General features: G+C 42.5%; 1 protein-coding gene across 4 annotated transcripts in view; it reads right to left on the reverse strand.

The window, feature by feature from the left end:
• Positions 1–599: 599 nt before the first annotated feature.
• The window catches only part of RHOH (ras homolog family member H), a 40,939-nt gene continuing 22,627 nt past the window's right edge, over positions 600–18,911 (reverse strand). For 2 of the 4 annotated variants that reach the window (XM_044225127.1, XM_044225125.1), the window contains 2 exons: positions 3,356–3,468; positions 600–2,817 (listed from right to left, as the gene is read on the reverse strand). In XM_044225127.1, coding sequence (XP_044081062.1) covers positions 2,019–2,594 — 576 coding nt within the window. In that variant the 5' untranslated portion in view covers positions 2,595–2,817; positions 3,356–3,468 and the 3' untranslated portion in view covers positions 600–2,018. Of the gene's footprint in view, positions 2,818–3,343; positions 3,469–14,279; positions 14,435–18,911 lie in introns of those variants that run through there. The other 2 variants (XM_044225128.1, XM_044225126.1) reach the window with 2 other exon arrangements.

Below are 18,911 nucleotides of genomic sequence, written 5' to 3' on the forward strand. Positions count from 1 at the left end.
TCATTCCTGCTAACACGTTAAATAGCCCTCTACCCTAAAGACTGGGCCCCTGAAGGAAAACCTACTGAATGATTTAAGACTGTTTCTATGTTGGAGGAGAGGATTGGGATCAGCAGGGAAATCAGAGGCGATGAGCTGTCCTCGCCTCCCCTGCCCGATCGGCTTTCAAGCCCTCCGAGCCTCTGGAGGCGCCGTGAAGAGAGCTGAATCACGGCTGCTCTCAAGCCAGACACACGGGTGACACAGAGGTGAGGACAAGTCACAGGACAGGAGGGCTGGAAATGTCCAGCTGAAGGCAGAGAGGTCAATCCCAGGGAACTAAGGGAACCCTGGCTCCAGAGAGAGACTAAGACCCAGGTCCCGCGCCTTTTCCAGGATGTATCCGAGAGAAGAGGAGAAGGAGAAAGGAGTCTGAAGACAAGCACAGAGCTAATCTTAACATGGATTATAGCTGTAAAGGACTGGGCACATAAGGAAATTAAAAAGTCATGTTGGTTATGTCAACATACGTTATTCATAGTCATTCATGCCCACTCTCTTACCATTTGTACGCGATGGCCAGGTTGTGCTAGAGCAATGAGGGACTTCAACAAATGTGGTTCAGAGTAGTTCTAAGTTTTATTCAATTTAGGTGAGCAAATGATACACCCGGATGCCCGCCTTCACAATGTCTCCCTCCCATTACACAGTCCTCTATTCTCAACTTTAATAGCTGAACAATATCGTTGCTTTTAAGCTATTAGACAGAAAGAGGTTGGAGGAGGTAGAGATGAGTCCTTCTGTATTCAGTATTTCTCCTGATAACTTTTATTATCTGAACAATTACTATACAGTGTGCCTGTTCCCTGTGCTTAGAATTCATGAATTCTTTTTTTTACTCAGGTGTTTCATAATCATGATAAGTAAAAATGAGAAGTTCCCACCTTTTTTTCCCCTAACACATACACACATATATATAGGTAGATGCCTTCCCAGTGATCTGGATTCAATCCTAACCTTAATAAATTATGTTTCCATGCCAGCTCAGTTTAGCGCTCAATCAGTACATTTTCTAAATTACCATCATACAGAGATTTGAGCTGGCTCATCGTCAGAAGACCTACAACCAGCGAGGAACCACGGTGTTGGATGAAGCAGGCAAAGGGTACTGGTTACTGAAGTGAAAGTGAGACTTCCTCTCTTCTGTTGCATTGGTTGCATTGGAGCAGTCTGATTCCCTACCTGGAAGGTTTCCCTTCCGTCTATTTTGGTGAAAGAGGGAAGAAGGCTTAGTGCGCAATTGGACTTCTCTGGGTAAAAGGTAGGATCATAAATAAGAAATCCTTTTTTAAAAAAATATATAATCGTAGAGCAATCTAGTGACAGCTGTTTAAAATTTCAATTTTTAATCAGGTAGCATTGAAGAATCTTATGTTCTTGAACAGTATATTATATACAACTCTGAATAAACAGGTAGATGAGAGAGTAAATGCAAGGATCCGGCCATGGTCATTTTAAAATCTGATTACCTGGTAATACCTAGGGGACAAGTGGTCTCCAGAAAATCACTACTTCAGGGGAAAACACTACAAGCCTTTGGCAGAACCCCAGAGGGTTATATCCCTCATACAGCAGTCCATGTTTGGGACCGTGTAAGGAAAGACTTCCCAAATGTAAAACTAATTGTATACAAGAGCTATACACTGTGTTCTCTTTTAAATAAAATACATCTTTAAATATGGAATTCTTGGAAAAACTCACTTCATTGTCCAAAATGATGGAGACGACTTTGTTTTTTTAATCGAAGGTGAAAATCTTCATTATAGAACCTTCCAATCAGACGGGGCAAGAGGTTTTCATTTGTAGAGTATATTTCGTTAAAAAACTAGTGGCCAAGTCCCATCAGTGACAGCATCCTAAGGGAAGTGCTGTGACAGACGTACCTAGAAAGAGCATCAGTCCTTGCTGGCTTGCCTGCTCTCCCTGTCCCTATGAGTCTTTGCAGGGAGCAAATGAGTGTGGGCAGAGTCTCTGGGAGGCTAGAAAATCTTGCACTCGTTAATGGAGAAGAACCTCCTTCTGTTGCGTCTCCTGGCTTGGTTGACAGCAGTCCGGACAGCGCACTCGAACACCTGCTGAACCCCCCGGTTGCTGAGGGCTGAGCACTCCAGATAGCCCTTTGCTCTCACTTCCTGGGCCAGTTTTTTTCCATCTATGGCATTGATGCAGGAGGCCCTGTGAGGCCCCATCTCCCGCTGGTCTGTCTGGGTGGCCACCACCAGCACAGGGGTGCAGGGCAAGTTGCTCCTGATTTCGGCAATCCACTTGTTCTTGAGGTTCAAGAAAGAGTTATGGTTGGCCACAGAGTAGCACATCAGCACCACGTCGGCCTGCTGGTAGGACAGGGGTCGGATGCTTCGGAAGGCATCATTACCCGCTGTGTCCCAGAGGCCCAGGCTGATCTGGATGCCATCCATGAAGACGTCCACACCTGTGTTCTCATACACTGTGGGTTTGTAGGCCTCAGGGAAGGTCTCTGAAGTGAAGCGCACCAGGAGAGAGGTTTTCCCCACAGCTGAATCTCCCACCAACACACACTTGATGGAGCTCAGCATCTTCCCAGCCTGGAGTCCTAGTTACAAGTTCAGAACCCCAAGCGAAAGGGCCCTCAGTGGGCTGCTGAAGCAAAGGCCATTCAACTCAGCGAATGAAATCTGGAGGGGGTAGGGAGGAGGGTCGTGTTCTCAGGACCTCGGACAGCAATTCTCCCCTTCCATCGGAGGGAGATGTCTGCTCTACATGGAAAACCTCTGAAGGCCAGTCTTCAACTGCAACCAGCTGCAACAGAAAGAAAGAGGGGAGGGGAGGATTGAGTCTTTCCTCTTCTTCTTCATCTTTTTTTTTTTTTTTTTTTTAGAGAGAGAGAAAGCTCCTGCAAGTGGAGGAGGAGCGCGGAGAAGCAGAGGAAGAGAGAGAATCCCAAGGAGGAACCATGATCAGCACAGACCCTGATGCAGGGTCTGATCTCAGGACTCTGAGATCATGACCTTAACCAAAGTCATGAGTCGGTAGCTCAGCCAACTGAGCCACTCAGGAGCCCCTTTCCCTTTTTAAAGACAGGGAGCTTCCTCATTGGCATGCTAATTAAACACAGGGCTCCCCTCGGTGGAGCCCTCCAACCCACTGTCCAATCACTCTCTCCTTTGGTCAGGAAAGCTGTGCACATACCCCAGCCCAGACACCCACAACTCCACCCAGCCAAGAAGCAGAAGCTGGTTTTTATCTCTAAATCAGCCCAGTGATTAAAAAAGAAAAAAAAAAAAAAAACCACCAGCAACTGCTCTGATATCAACATGAAAAAGACCTCAGTAGCAACCTGATGTGTGAATGCTCGCTTTCAAACAGCTCTCTGTTGGCTTCTGGTCCACAAGGTGGGGGAAGGCGCAGACAATAGCTTCAGTTTCTAATGGATCCCAGCCACTTTGGGAACTGTGACAAAGAGAAGCATAATGAGTGACCATATAAGCATGTCCCGTAATGTATTGATTAATCAGCCAGTCCTCAGTTTATGTGGGAATTTGCGCTAAGGTCAGAGAAAAGAAATCACCGGAACTCTAAAAATTGGCTGTGGTTTTTCTCTTGATGTTTCGCCAAAAACTGGCTACAGATGTAATATAAACGGCACTGTCCTTGGCATTTTCTGCCTCTGAAATCAAGCTCTATAACCAAGACGATGACCTCAGTTTGAGCACCTGCTTAAAAGCAACCCTACTCAGTGTGTGTCCTTAAATAGGACTGGATAAATGACAGCAGCTGAATTTCCTGAGAGGGTCAAATAAATTCTCATTCACTGCTGGTGTGAGAGCTCCAGACGATGAGATCAGCCTTGAAGACAGTGTCCCGTCTGCCGAAGGACATCATCGCAGGCCAACCCAGCCTCACAGAAAGGAAAGGTCCTTCAGACCAAAATTCAGAATAAAGGTTATTAGGACAATCTGGGCGTATAGCCTCCCTGATTGGTGATATTCCGACTTCTCGCATGTAAAGCAATGTATAGGTCTGCCTCGAAAAACAATTTTTTAAAAGATTTTTTTATTTATTTTAGAGGGGCGGTAGGTAGGGGCAGAGGGAGAAGGCGAGAATCCTCAAGCAGACCCCCTGCTGAGCAGGGAGCCTCATGCAGGGCTCGATTCCAGGACCCTGAGATCATGACCTGAGCCGAAACCAAGAGCTGGCCACTTAATTGACTGAGTCACCCAGGCATCCCTCAAAACATAATTTTTAAAATATTATTTTAAGTTTAAAAATAGTTTAATTTTTTTACTTTTTAATTTTTAAAATTTTAAATATTTTAAAAAATACTTCTTAAATTGACTCTTCTAAATCCTGCCATTCGCTTCCAAGAAATCTTTATTCTTATCAACTTATAGTTTCTGTTTGTTTAATTTGAAATAATAGGCTTTGCAAATGAGTTAATCAAATACATAATTCACACGAATTTCATGGATTCATTTTTTAATGACCCATGAGCTGGGTGGCTTTGGCTAAGTTACTTAACCTTGGGGAGCCCTGGTTTCTTCATGCAGTTATTTTAAGTATTCAGCAAGTGGAGAGTCTGTCTTAGTACAGAACTTGGCACATGGGACCTACAGGGAACCATCATGTTATGTATTTCCACTACGTTTATTTAAAATGCTAAATTTTAGGGACAGCTGTGTGACTCAGTTGGTAAGCATCTGCCTTCCGCTCGGGTCCTGGACCCAAGGTCCCGGGATCGAGCCCCGCATCGGGCTCCATGCTTGGTGGGAAGCCTGCTTCTCCCTCTCCCTCTCCCCTGCTTATGTTCCCTCTCTCGCTGTGTCTCTCTCTGTCAAATAAATAAATAAAATATTTTAAAAAATAAATAAATGAAATGCTAAATTTTAAATAAAAATTTAACTGGTGGCTCAGTCAGTTAAGCATCAGACTCGATTTCAGCTCAGGTCATGATCTTAGGGTCCTGGAATAGAGCCCCGCAGGACTCAGTGCTCAGCAGGGAGTAAGGTTCTCTCTCTTGCTCTCCCTCTGTTCCTCCCCCCAACACTCTTGCACTCATGTGTGCACTCTCTCTCTCTAAAAAAATATAAAATAAAATGCCAAATATTGAATGTTGATGGCACTGGGGCTAGGATGTCAAGTGTTTGACTAGACTCTGTCTTGAGACTCACAATGGGTCACTTTCATGCACCATGGTCCTAGATATCTACCTCTTTGTCACGAGACCTCTGAGAGAGGTCTCCTTGGGGGGTTCTGTCAGGTCTCTGATTTTAGCTCTTTAGATCTACACATGGCTTAAATATATGCGTTTGTGACCCCCTCATTATTTGGTCCAGAGCCAAGACATTTTAAGACATTTTTGAGTTTCACTTTGATGCTAATGGAGCAGGATAGGAACTAGGGGAAAATGTGCATGTGTCAGACTTTTGGTTATTAAATAAAATCTTTCTAATAGATTGGTTGAGCAAAAGCCAAATTTCCTGAGTAGGTACCTGCAACAAGAAGAATACCAACTTTAAAGTTGAGTGGATCTGGAACTGAATCCTGGCTTAAAACCAACCCTTTATGCCACAACCTTAGCAGAGTTTCTTATCCTCCCTAAGTCTGTTTCCTCCTCTGTAAATCAGTGTAATAACATCAACATCACCGGGTTGCTGAGACAATTAACTATGTTTAGATGTATAAAGTCCCTAGCATAGTGCATAATGTAAACATACTATATGTACACAGTCAACACATAGCAAATATAGGTAAGTCCTACTTACATAAGTAAGTAGTCCTTATTATTAATGTCACTGTTAGATAATAGTCACTAAATGCAATGCTAAACAATGATTAATTGTAAGTGGGGAATTAGAAGTAGCCCTATAGAGTTCTCTCTGCCAAAGACTGCCTTGTAAATCTTACACTCAGCCATGATGACCAGAAAAGGGGGGATTTCTTCTTGTAGCATGAAAACAAAAATATAATGTGAACAAAGAAATTCCTATTTTGAGCCTTGCCACCTACCAAGCTTCCAAAAGTCAATGACCTTCATTCCCAGCCAGCTCTAACACTAAGAGTCACATCAGGTCAGCTCTCAGGGTCTCAGTTTCTCAAATTGAAAAGCAATTGGACAATATTAACTTTCTCTGTGGTTCTATTAAAACTGAGGCCAAAGGAGAAAACTTCATTACCTGCCTCAGTGAATACAAGAAGCTAAACCCCTGTATTATCCTGTAGCAGCAAAGACAGATGATAAACCTTGACGACACACGTAGCCTTCAGCAGATGGCTAAATATGGAGCTGGGAGGTGGGGGAAGGGCCTCCAGTCCAGGTTAGAGCACTACCCTATATAGACATAACAGATCATCTCCAGCTGATGTGTCACATGTACCCACAAAAGAGCCGTTATGGGTCCCATCGTCAGGCTGGAAGCCTCATGGGCTTGCTTTCAGTGGAATTTCTCCTACAATGAGAAATTCTCCCTAAAAGGGGCTGTCGGTGAAAAACAGATGCGGTTTTTCCGTGGTACTGCACAAATGGCTAACCAGCAGGAGGGCCCCCATTATATGTCTCTCAATGCAGAAAAGAGTTGCTGAGAGTGAATTCAAGTGGAATCATGAGGGAGGCCACTAAAATGACCCTGTGAGGGCTTCAGTCACGTTGGAATCAATGCATCTTCAAACTCAGAAGCTCTCAGTTCTCAGTAACTTAAGTTCTGTCTCCCTTTATTCCTTTTTTTCACTGTTTTCATGGAAAGTACACCTTCAATGGGGCCCGATGTGTTGCACATGAAGAGAAGATGGGAGCGAGTCTTCATCCCCCCAAAGGCAACAGGGTAAGGCAGGAGCCTCCGCCCACTGCAGCAGAAGGACAGAGGCGAACAAGAGGGAGGGTATAGGGATGAGGTGCCCTCATCCATTTCATCTCCTGGAAAGCTGAGGGCTATCTAATAGGAAGTCCAGGGTTCACTCTGGCCTCTGGTCCCATGCCAACTAACAGATCCCCGTTCCTCCCTACTGATCTTCTTCGGACATAGTCTGTGCTTCCCTATTTGCCTGCAAAGACCTTTCCCTTCACTCACTGCCCCCCGAACTCCCACCCCTTCTTGAGAATGTTTTCTAATGACCTGAGCCACGGCTGGATCAGTCACCCAACTTGTGTTGTCATAATCTGTTCCCACAGACCCATCTTGTAGCCTGATTAGAATAGTTTGATAGAACTATTAATAGTTTGATAGAACCCTGATAGAATAGTTTGCCCTCTTGGGCTTATCTCTCCTTTATAAACCTGGAATAAGAATTGCCTCGCCTTCCTTGCAGGAAGTGCATAAGGATCAGGTAGCAATCATACCAACAAAGCAACAATTATGATCATTATTGACTAATTATTATTGCGAGTTCTAGGTTATCTGACCTTTGACTGAGGTGACCTATTTTCAAATGCTGGTGGGATCCTAAGCATCTTTCTCAAAAAATATGAACCAAGGATGGCCTCTCGATTACAGAGGATACATCTGAAAGGCATCCTCCTCAAATGGGCTTTGGGCAGAGGACCTGCACTAGCAGCAGCCAATTCATTCATTAAGCAATGGATTCTACCACGAATATAACACACTTAGATGATGAAGAAAACATCATGTACTTCAGTGACCTCATCTCCCAACAGGACCTTCCCTCAGTGACCCCCTCCACAGCCTAGCAGGGACACCACAGCGAGACTAGACCATGCTCCACATGGATGAGCCCATGGAGACCTCCCCATCTGGCAACGGGCTTGAGGGCTTCCTTTCCTTTCTTTTCTTTGGCTGGGGAGGGGGGCCAGTAAGGCCCAATTCAAAAACTCTTAAGCAACTTAATAGAGAAAAATGTCATTATCTCCAAATGTTATCACTCCAGATTCCAATTCAGGTTCATTCTCTAATAAATATACACATCTACAGATCTTCTCAACATTTTCTCAGATTTTTTTTAAAAATGTTGATTTTCAATAGTCTACACACTTGCCAGGTTTTAACTAAATAACTTTCCATTGCTACAACAATCCATAAGAGCCCAGCCATTCTCCATGGTTAGCCAAGTCTGAGTTTGTACGCCAGGATTTCTCCATCATTAGCAACTGTGCTATTTTACATATTAAAAATACCTATGCAAATATATATACATATACATATATGTATGTATATATATGTAAGTTACTTTTATAACGGATGATGATTTCTTGGGGGATATATTCACAAATGTGGCATTACTGGGTCCATGGTTGTTTTGGGACCTTTATTTACATTTTTCAGCATCTTTCAGGGTCTGTACCAAGTACTTTGTATTATTCATTAGTTGTTTTATTCATTTAAAAAAAAATTTGTTTAGCCCTTACTGTGTGGCGGGCACCATAACATGTCCTGAGAGCATACTAGAAACACGTAGAGAAATCACTATTTCACAGCGGTAGAGACTGGAGGCTGTGGCGAGTCTTGCCTGCAGCCATACAGCAAGCAAATGGCAGAGGCAAAGTGAGCCCTACCCTGTCTGACTCCAGAGCCCCAGCAGCCCCGCATGTTCCCCTCGGCCTGTAACTCTCACTGGCACTGGCCCCACATCTCAAATCAACCGCTTCCTATGCAGACCCAGTTTCAAGACACTTTAATTGGGGTTACTGCCTAGGCAGTTGCCATCTTTTCAAGTAGTATTTTATCTTGAGTTTCATCTTAAAAGAGTTCATTTCACTAATTTTCAGCTCTGCTTTAGTAATTTCCCTTAACATGTTTCTCATTACTACAAATAATGATTAAATTCCCTCTTCAAAATCAAAGAAGGAAATTCATTTTTTTTTTAAGATTTTGTTTTTAAGTGTTTACTACACCTAATGTGGGGCTCGAACATACAACCCTGCGATCAAGAATTGCATGCTCCATCAACAGAAACAACCAGGGACCCCTCAGTTTCTTTTCATTTTTTTTAATTTTTTTATTCAAATTAAATTTAGTTAACATATACTGTATGATTAGTTTCAAGGGTAAAATTTAGTGGTTCATTAGTTGCTTATAACACCCAGTGCTCATCACATCATACGTCCTCCTTAATACCCATCACCCAATTCCCCCCCAGTTTATTTTATACAAAGATAATTTCTGTTTCAAATGGCTTTTGTTCTGAAACTTTGCTTGCAAGATGCTGGTTTGCAACTTTTATTTTATTTTCTATAAAGATTTTATTTATTTATTCTAAATTTTTTCTTTTTTTTTTTTTTTTAAGATTTTATTTATTTATTTGACAGACAGAGATCACAAGAGCAGAGAGGCAGGTAGAGGGAGAGGGGGAAACAGGCTCTCCGCTGAGCAGAGCACCCGAGGCAGGGCTCCATCCCAGGATCCTGAGATTATGACCTGAGATGAAGGCAGAGACTTAACCCACTGAGCCACCCAGGTGACCCTATTTTACGTTTTTTCTTACATTCATTTAGCCAGCATATAGTACATCATTAGTTTTTGATGTAGTGTTCAAGGATTCATTAGTTGCTATAACAACTTTTAATACGTGTTCTCCAGAGTCAAGGTTCTAAACAATATTTACATTCCTAATTATAAATCCTATTTCATCCTGTCATAACGGAGTTAAAATGGAGCACCACCAAGGATTGAGAATTCCCATTATCTCCGTGCCCTGAGCCTCGAAGCCTCTGAGCCAGGAGCCCTGCTCCTCTAACCCGTAGGTCAAACAGGGAACATGACACCATTCCTCTCCTCTGTTCCAGCCGCCCTGCCCAGACTGGTCCCTTCCATTCCCAGGAGAACAATAATCAGATCATCACGAGGGGTCTAGAGTTCCCATCTTGCTGCAAGTAAGGAACAAGGCCAGCCAGCCAGCCAGCTGCCCAGAGCGCCATCAAGGAACTCCAGAACCTCATCTCAGAACTAAGGTGGCTGGCAAAATGTAGCTACAACAGTGTTTCCCAGAATAATAGAAGGCATATTCTGAAAAACTGCTTGGAGCTGGGGGTGCGGTCTATGCAAACCATGCTCAAAGGTCATGTGCTCTCTGAACGTCTTCTTAAGCAACATAAATTTCATTTACCAAAAGACTATTTTCTCAGTTGGGCACCCATGTTCAGGGCCAAGCTGAATTGTTCCAGGAAAGAGAGAGCAAAGAGGCACGCGTATCTAACCATTCTATGATGTAGCGTTGCTGTAAAACAAAGATTGTCAAACCACGGCTCACCCGCAGGCCACACCCACCATCTGTTTTTGTATGGCCATGAATTAAGCATGGTTTTTACATTTCCTCCTGACTGAAAAAAAACAAAAACAAAAGTTTATTTCACGACATGGGAAAATTACATGAAATTCAAATTGCAGTGCCCATTAATAACACTTTATTGGAACAAAGCCATGTTCTTTTGTTTAGTATTGGCTATGGCTGCTTTCTTGCTACAACGTGAAGTTGCAACAGAGGTCTTATCATTCACCAGACTAAAATATTTACTATTCTGTCCTTTACAGAAAAAGTTTGACAACCCCAGCTACAAAGAAAAATGGTTCAGAGTAAGAAAAGAGAGCACAGACTCTGGGCTCAGGCAAGCTTGGGCTGGGGTCCAACATCTGACACTTACTGTGTGGCCTGGGGCAGAGTACCTAACCTCTCTGAGCTTCAGTTCAATTGTCAATAGAGGCAATATAGCCTATGGTTAAGAATATGGATTCCAGAATTGTAGTGCCTTCCGACTCTACTAACGACTGGTTGTGTGACCTCATGAAAGGTCCTTAACCCCTCTAAGCCTTTGTTTCTTCAAATTAAATAAACACAATGATCATGCTTTCCTTGCAAAGGGTATGGTATGGAATTTAATGGGATAGTGAATGTAAAGTACATAAAATGTATGGGGCACAGAGTGACGATTACAGAAGTATCTCTTATTATTATTTACCTAGAGGGTGGATGTAAGAGCATTATAAACTAGTTATAAGTTTGACAAAGAGCTACTGCTGTAATGATGTTGATATGAAACCGTCCTCTAAACCGCAGGAAAGGGAGCAATTAATTCTCTGGTGATGAAGAAACTGCTACATTCAAAAGGTGACATTGGGTGTGCAGGATGAACAACATTTTGACAAACAAAGGAGGGAGGGAAGCATGTGCAAAGGCCCAGCAGTATCAAAGTACAGGTTTGGGGGGCACCTGGGTGGCTCAGTCATTAAGCGCGTCTGCCTTCCGTTGGGGTCATGATCTCAGGGTCCTGGGATCGAGCCCCACATTGGGCTCCCTGCTCAGCGGGAAGACTGCTTCTCCCTCTCCCACTCCCCCTGCTTGTATTCCCTCTCTTGCTGTCTCTCTCTCTCTCTCTGCCAAATAAATAAATAAATAAATAAAAGTACAGGTTTGGTTTGGGAAGTGCAAAGTGGTTCCGGGAGCCTGCAGTGGGGTTGCTAGGTGGAGAGAGAAGACAGCAGAGGGAATTGTGGGAAATGCGCCTGTATGTGTTTTCTTATAATCCAAAATGGCTTCCCGCCTGTCAGCATCGACAGCGTATACTATGAGCACCGCTGCCAACTCAAATCCCCGGGCCTTTTGCGCGTAGACTCCTACAAGTCCGTTCTCTTTTTACTCAAATACCTCCTATTCACTAGACATTTTGAGCACCTACTACGTGCCGGGCATCGTGCCATAAAACGGAGCAGAGTTCAGGTTCAAGTAGACACAGCCCGCCCTCAGGACACTTAAAATCCAAAAGCAACACAAACCATCAATCTCAACCATGTCTGAAGAAGGAACAAGCAAAGCACTAACGAAGGAAAAAAGTGCAGTGGGCAGGAACCAAGAAGGTTTGGTAGAGCGCGGGATATTGTTGAGAAGCACAGAGAGGAAAGGGAAAGAGAAACTTGGGGCCCGTGTAACCAGGCTGGCAAGCAGCTCCGCGGGGCTGGCGGGGAGAGTCCAGAGTGGGAGACCAGGCGGGGCTCCAGCAAGTTCATTCCTGTGGTATGTAAGGAGGGGTCACAAGGGGGAAGGCCCAGAGGGGTGCGTCTGGGGGCTCCTGGAGTAATACAGAGGTGGGAACAAGGAGGGCTTTATCTGGAGTGCGCGCGACAGGGCTACAAAGGAGGAGACGGACCCAGGAACATCCCTCAAGTAGAACTAACACCCAGCCCTTCCGTGAGACGATTCTGAGGCCCCAGTGGCCCCGGGAGGAAGCCATTGGCAAACAGGAAACGCTGAAGGAGCCCAGGCCGAGTTTGGTGTTTCAGATTGGGCTGCCTGCTTGATGAGCCGGAAAGGTTTCCAGAGAGCAGCGGAGGGGCTGTGGCCACAGCACAAGGGATGAGAATGGGAGGGAAGGGCAGAAGTGGTGGCAGAAGGATAGTTCTTATACTTCCACGAACTTTGACGTGAAATCTTTAGTTAGACACATGCTCTGTCTACATTGTTTATAACGGGGAGAGAATTATGTAAGAACTGGTGGTTCTTGGATAAATTCATTAGTTTATTCTTCTGATCAATATCCTTTTAAAATTACAGTGTACAAGGATGCTAACTGACCAGGGGCAAGTCTCGCCAAGCTGCATGGGGGCAAAAGCAGGTTTCAAAGGGATAGGTATAGTATGATTCCACAGGATTGAAAAAGCCCAGAGCACTACATACCAACAGTAACCTGGATTGTCTATAGCCCTACGATTGTAGGTGATTCTCATTTTTTGCTCCTTGTTTACATGCTCTTTAAAATATTTCTGTGCATGCACTGAGCCATTTTTAAGTGCTTTGTATGTGTTGTCTTTGTGTTAAGATGTATTTAGGGAGAGAGAGCTCAGGGGGCAAAGGGTCAGAGGAAGAGGGAGAGAGAATCTCAGGAAGGCTCCCCACTGAGCACAGAGCCCAACATGGCACTCCATCTCATGACCCTGAGATCATGACCTGAGTCAAAATCAGATGTTCAACCGACTGAGCTACCCAGGTGTCATTTTGTTTTTTTAAGTTTGCATGGAAAGAAAGAAAAGGTTGATCTGGGTTCCTTTGGGGCTATAGAGAATTTCTGTGAATTGCCAACAGTGTCCAAAGACAAAACTTTTCTTGATCTAGACAGCTAAAATTGTTTAAAATTCCTAGAAGCGCTCTCTCTAGCTTCTGGTTCCTTTGCGGGAGCGAAGACAAGCAAAACTGAGTAATTTGCCCTCCTCCCATAAATGTCTCAAGCTCACCTCTCTTCTCACTCATGAGAGTTTTTTAAGTCTTTTTTTCTGTTTTTTAGATATTCAAGAGAGTTTGCATATGGGCTGGATATTAGATGACATTAAGAAACTGTTGTCAATTTTGTTAGGCAATAATCATATTGGGTCATACATATTGTTTTAAGTCCTGACAGGAGAATTGAATATGTTGCCTGGGATTTTAAATTATTCCGGAGAAGACAGCAAAAACAAGAAGTAAGGATAATAACAAAAAAAAAGTGGGAAAATGTTGAGAACTGCTGCTGTCATGTTGAGTGACAGTTCCATGGGGGGTATATTAGTCTGTTCTCTCTGCTTTTTGCAGGTTCAAAATTCTTTTATGATGAAAGTTTTAAAAGGTATGGGTCTTTGGTTTTCTGTAGCATTTTGGGCAAGCTGTGGTTTTTATTCTCATCTTTAGTTATACAGAAAATGCAAAAAGGGATTACTAAAAGATAAGTATAGTTCATGCTATGATGACTTTTTCAAGTATTTGAAAAAATGCTGGTGTATGGAATAAGTGACATAGGGTAGACAGTTCAATGGCTTGGAGCCTACCTCCTTTTGGGTTGGATCTGGGGAAAGAAAAGTCATGGTTCTGGGTTAGGATTCCCAGCCAAGTCATAAAAAGAGAAATATGAGCTTCAAGTACAATCTTTACCTGCATCTCAACAGGACATCATCATCTGTCCTGGGAGAGTAAGGGAAACTTCTAGAAAATACTCCAGTCAAAGGATACTCGAAGGTACTTTGAGATTATCTGAGCACTTTACCAGTTATAATTACATTCACTGACTTCCCTTCTCCCTTTTTGCCCCAATTCTGCAGAATTAGCTTTTTGCAAAAGAGCAAAAAAAGTCATAATGAAAATAGAAAGAAAGAAAGAAGAAACTCAAGAGTGAAACTGTATTACGCCAACAAAACCAGATCCCAAATCAAAGCAACTCTGAGAATAAGGGAGATGTTCCGCCCTAGGGGTCTTTTTTGTCTGCAAAGGTGAGGGGGCAACGGGAAGTTTGCTTTAGGATTTTATGTTTTCCCCTCTGACCTAAAGTAGCCCCCTACCTGATGATGTTTACTTACTGTGAAACTGTATCTGCCCGACATCTGCGTAGACCTCCACCAAGCCCAGCTCCCAGTTCGAAAGCACCATCACACCCCAGGGTTTCCCCAGCCCCCTGTGACCATACCACCACCACCACCACTCAACACACATACCCAAGCATGGGTGGTGAACAGCAGTTCCCTTTTTTTTTTTTTTTTAAGGATTTATTTATTTATTTGAGAGAGAGAGAGTGCCTGCAAGTGGGGAGAAGAGAGGGGGAAGCTGACTCTCCACTGAGCAAGGAGCCTACACAGGGCAGGGCTCAATCTCACAACCCTGAGATCATGACCTGAGCCAAAATCAAGAGACGGACTCTCAGTGACTGAGCCACCCAGGCGCCCCAGCGGTTCCCTTTTTCTTTGCTGATCCAATCAGACTAGAGATGCCCCCCCACCACGTTGGCTGACTTCTCGTTTTCTCTGGATCGTTTTTTATATATCCTTTTTTTTTCAGATTATGAAAGTAGTATATGCACGTTCTACAACATTTCAAAATACCAAATGATCTAAAGGAGAAAGCTAACTGCCACCTTAAACAAAAAGCTGTAAGATATTAGTGTACCTTTTCCTGTTTCTTTTTTTCAGTACATCTTTTTTTTTCCTGAAACTCATACCATATTTTATATGTAGTTTGATTTCTTGCTTTTTTTAACACCTACATCATTAATATTTCCTGTATCATTAAGATTCTTCAAACATAGTTTTAATAACTACATAATGTTTTATTATGTGAGTGTAACATTATTTATTTAATCAATTGTCTATTATTGGATATTTGAATTGTTTCTGATTTTTACTGTAATAACAGTGGGTGAACATTCTAAAAATAAATTTTTATAAACATACAATTATTTCTTTAGTATAAAGAGATCTGAGCGCGATTACTGGAACAAAAGAGATATAAAATTAGACCAACTTCTACTTCATAAGCTGTGTATGAGAGTATTTACTTTATCACACTACCAGCAGTCACTGGGTTTAGTATTTGCCAATTTGATTTGTTCTCATTTGCATTTCATTGGTGACTGATGAAAATTAACATTCTCTCATCTGTTTCCTAACCAGCTACATTTTTCTTCTGTAAGTCATCTGTTTTATCAACTTCTCTAGCATTATTTCTTCATTTCTTAAAATCTCTTTAAAGATTAAAATACTAATCCTTTTTGTTTAAATAAATGTGTCGTAAAATTTAAAAGTATATTTTTTGCCCATGTATTCTGGGAATTCCCCCAAATTCCAGGTACTCCCCCACCATTGGGCAACCACTAAACAAAATGTAAAATAGCTTGTTCCCTGATGGGTAAAGAAACTTAGCACTTAGATTTGATGCCCTGAAAGGTCATCTAGTTCAACCTACTCATTTCCCCTATGAGGAAGCCAAAGCTCAGAACAGTGGTTTAGCTACTGGGGGCTGACTTGAGGCCCAGAAACTGGATCAGCTGAGTCAGCACTCTTTCCATCTACCCAGGAGTTTTTCAAATATCTGTGATATCTACATTCTACATCCCATATTTAATTTCCTTAATATTTTAAAGTCAAAATGCATAGAGATAACTTATAGATAGATGTTCCGAACTGGTGCCTTTTTATTCAACGTTTTGAGCTCCCAGTTTTAATATAAAAATAATTTTCTCATAACTTCCTTTGAGATAGATCCTGTCTCTTTAGGGGCAATCCTTAAGCTTTTCAACATCCTCTAGAATTAGGATAAACTCTTACTGTACAAATTGCTCAGATTATCAAAGAAGTCAAGGTAGTCTATTCTGGATATATAACCAAGGGCACAGAATGAAGTGAGAGGATGTAGTTTCAGGTTCAACAGAAGAAATGGCAAATTTTTTATTGAGGTGAGACTGTGGAGTCAGGGTCTCAGATTCTCATGCCCATCACTGATTAGCAGTACAACCTTGGGCCAATCATATAACCAGAACAACAAAATGTGGGTAATGATGCATAGTTCATAGGCTTTTTAAGGCAATGAAAAAGAATCTATCTCCCATGCTGAGTAGGGTGTCTGACCCTTTGTAGAAAAGCATACAAATAAACACTCACTGTGGTACTTACTAAGCCAGACGCTGTTTGATGTCTTTTATGAAAATTAGCCCATCAATCATTAAATGATAGTATATGGTCAATACCACTGCTGTCATATTTTACAGCTGGGGAAACTAAGGCACAGAGAAATAAAGGAACTTTCTCAAGATGACAAGCTAGTCAGGAGAGCTGTGGGGGTTTGAACCCAGCAGTCTGGCCTCTGAGCCCATTCATAGTACTGTGTCGACATCCCCTCCCACTGTCTTGTGTAGGGGAAGCCTATCTAGCTTTGCAACTTTGATGAAACAAAACAATCTGCTATGATTTGAATATTCTGTCCTCCTGAAATCCATACATTGAAATCTAACCCCCAAAGTGACGGTTTTAGGAAGTAGGGACTTTGAGGGTAATAGGTCATGAGGGCGGGGCCTTCACAAGTGAGATTCGTGCCCTTACAAAAGAGACCCCAGAGAGCTCCCTCACCCCTTCCACCATGTGAGGACACAATGAGGAGGCACTATCTGTGAGCCAGGAAGCCGGACCTCCCCAGACACCTGCTATCACCAGGATCTTAGACTTTCCAGAACTGAGAGAAATAAAATACGATGGTGTATCATTACAGCCAATTAAACAGATGAAGATAAAGGTGGGCGAGGAGGAGGAATTGTTGGAAAGACATTTTTCAGCAGGTAGGTGACTTCTGTCTCAGGACATTCGTGATTTCTAACAACATTTGAAAGTTTTCTCCCTGAAGCAGGCGCTCTCGCCCTTGGGACATGTGCCAAAGAGTGACATCTTTGTAGAGGGCAACGTGCCAGAATCCAGTGCCTACTTCCTGTATGTGACACCTGGCGCTAGGCGCTTGGTAACCGCTCCAGTCTGCCTGACAACATTAGTTTCAGTAATCAGGGGTTAAGAGTTAGCAACCAGCATTTTCTCAACCCATTGTTTAGCTTTAAAACACATAACAATGCAAAGAAAAACATGTTGCAATTTTCAAATTATTCACATGTCGCAAAAGGTCTCATGTAAGAACTAATATTTGGATACATCGATCAAAAACATTACACTCTGCTGCACTGCTTGAAACTTCAACACAGAACTCTGAGAGGCCGCATCAAATGACACAACTGAAGCAAATCAAGTGCTGTTTCATAGTCTCCATGATTTGGGGCGATTGTTCTTTATTTCTAAGCTACTATTTAAACCTAGGAATACAGAGTTCTTACCTTTGGTATACCCCCCTCCCCAACTAGCTTTCAAAACTGTAAATACATCTACCTTTCCACCTGGCAATTCCAGTTCTTTAAATACATTATCCTGCTGTACTTACACCCATAGTCGAGATATATATGCAAGAACTTGCATTGCTGCATTATCCATAACAGCAAGAAAAGAACTGGGAATAACCGCACGGTCCATCAAAAGGCAGTGGTTAAAGTAATTTTGCCATATCCATGCAGCGCAATCCAATACAACATTGAAAAGAATTCAGTCAGCCCCTATGTAAGATGGACCAAGAAGGAGTGTACTTCCTAAGAAGGATGCCCATGATATATTAGCAACTGAAAAAAAATGAGCAGTTGAACAATTTGGTCAAGGGTCTCATTGATGCTGGAGAATAAAGATACAAGCTTGTTCTGGGCTCCTGAATACCCAGAAGGCTCAGAAGGGCCTTGGTGTGGGCAGAGACAAGGTTCTGTGTCTTATACACATCCCTCTGTAGATAAAGCTGTCATGGGGGGACCACAGCTATTCCCTCAATGTCTAAAAGAAAGAGGAACAGAGAGGAATAACCTAAGAACACACATTTGTACAGCTTTTCTTAAGGGGTTGAAATCCCCTTTTGGAATACAGATGTCTGTACTTTTATATGGATTATATTGCAGACAAAATACATACTAGTAAGGACAATATCTCCCTCGATGCTCAAGTTCTCATCAAGGACTTATAGACACTGGGAGAAAAAAGCCTATAATGACCCTAAACCTGTCAGGATACTCCAGAACAAAATTCTTTTCGTTTTTAACTGTTTAATTCATCATGTATGCATATAAAATGTTCTATTAACATTAAGTTTTAAATTCATAGAAGTCTGAAAAAAACGACAGGCTATCTGCCTTTAACTGGCTTTAAACTAAGCTATTTTAAAAGAGCCTATTGGGGACAAAGATAATAAAATGTTAATATAGTTTAGAAGAGGCCTAGAGGTTTTTTAAAAAAACCATTTTTCTTACTTAGTTAATAATGTCTCTGGCCCTCACTTTTTTTTCCTCTATAGGAGAAATGACTTCATGGAGAGATAATGGGATAGCCATGCGAAAACAGAAAGCTATGACTCTGCTTCATCATAATAAGGTTCCATAAAGCTGGGACCTTAGAGAATAAAATCCTAAATTAGAGAGAAAAGGAACAACTTTCTGCATACCAATGACCTCGTGCTCGGCTTCAGCCCCCAGAAAAATTAAAATTTAAGTGGACAAGTGCTGTAGTAAATGTAAATTCCAAATGCCAAGAGAACACTGAGGACAGAGCGCTTACATCCTCTGGGGTGCTGGGGATGGAGAGAGTGGAGAG

The sequence above is a fragment of the Neovison vison genome, chromosome 11 (genome assembly GCF_020171115.1).
Source record: "Neovison vison isolate M4711 chromosome 11, ASM_NN_V1, whole genome shotgun sequence".
Classification (NCBI taxonomy): Eukaryota; Metazoa; Chordata; class Mammalia; order Carnivora; family Mustelidae; genus Neogale; species Neogale vison.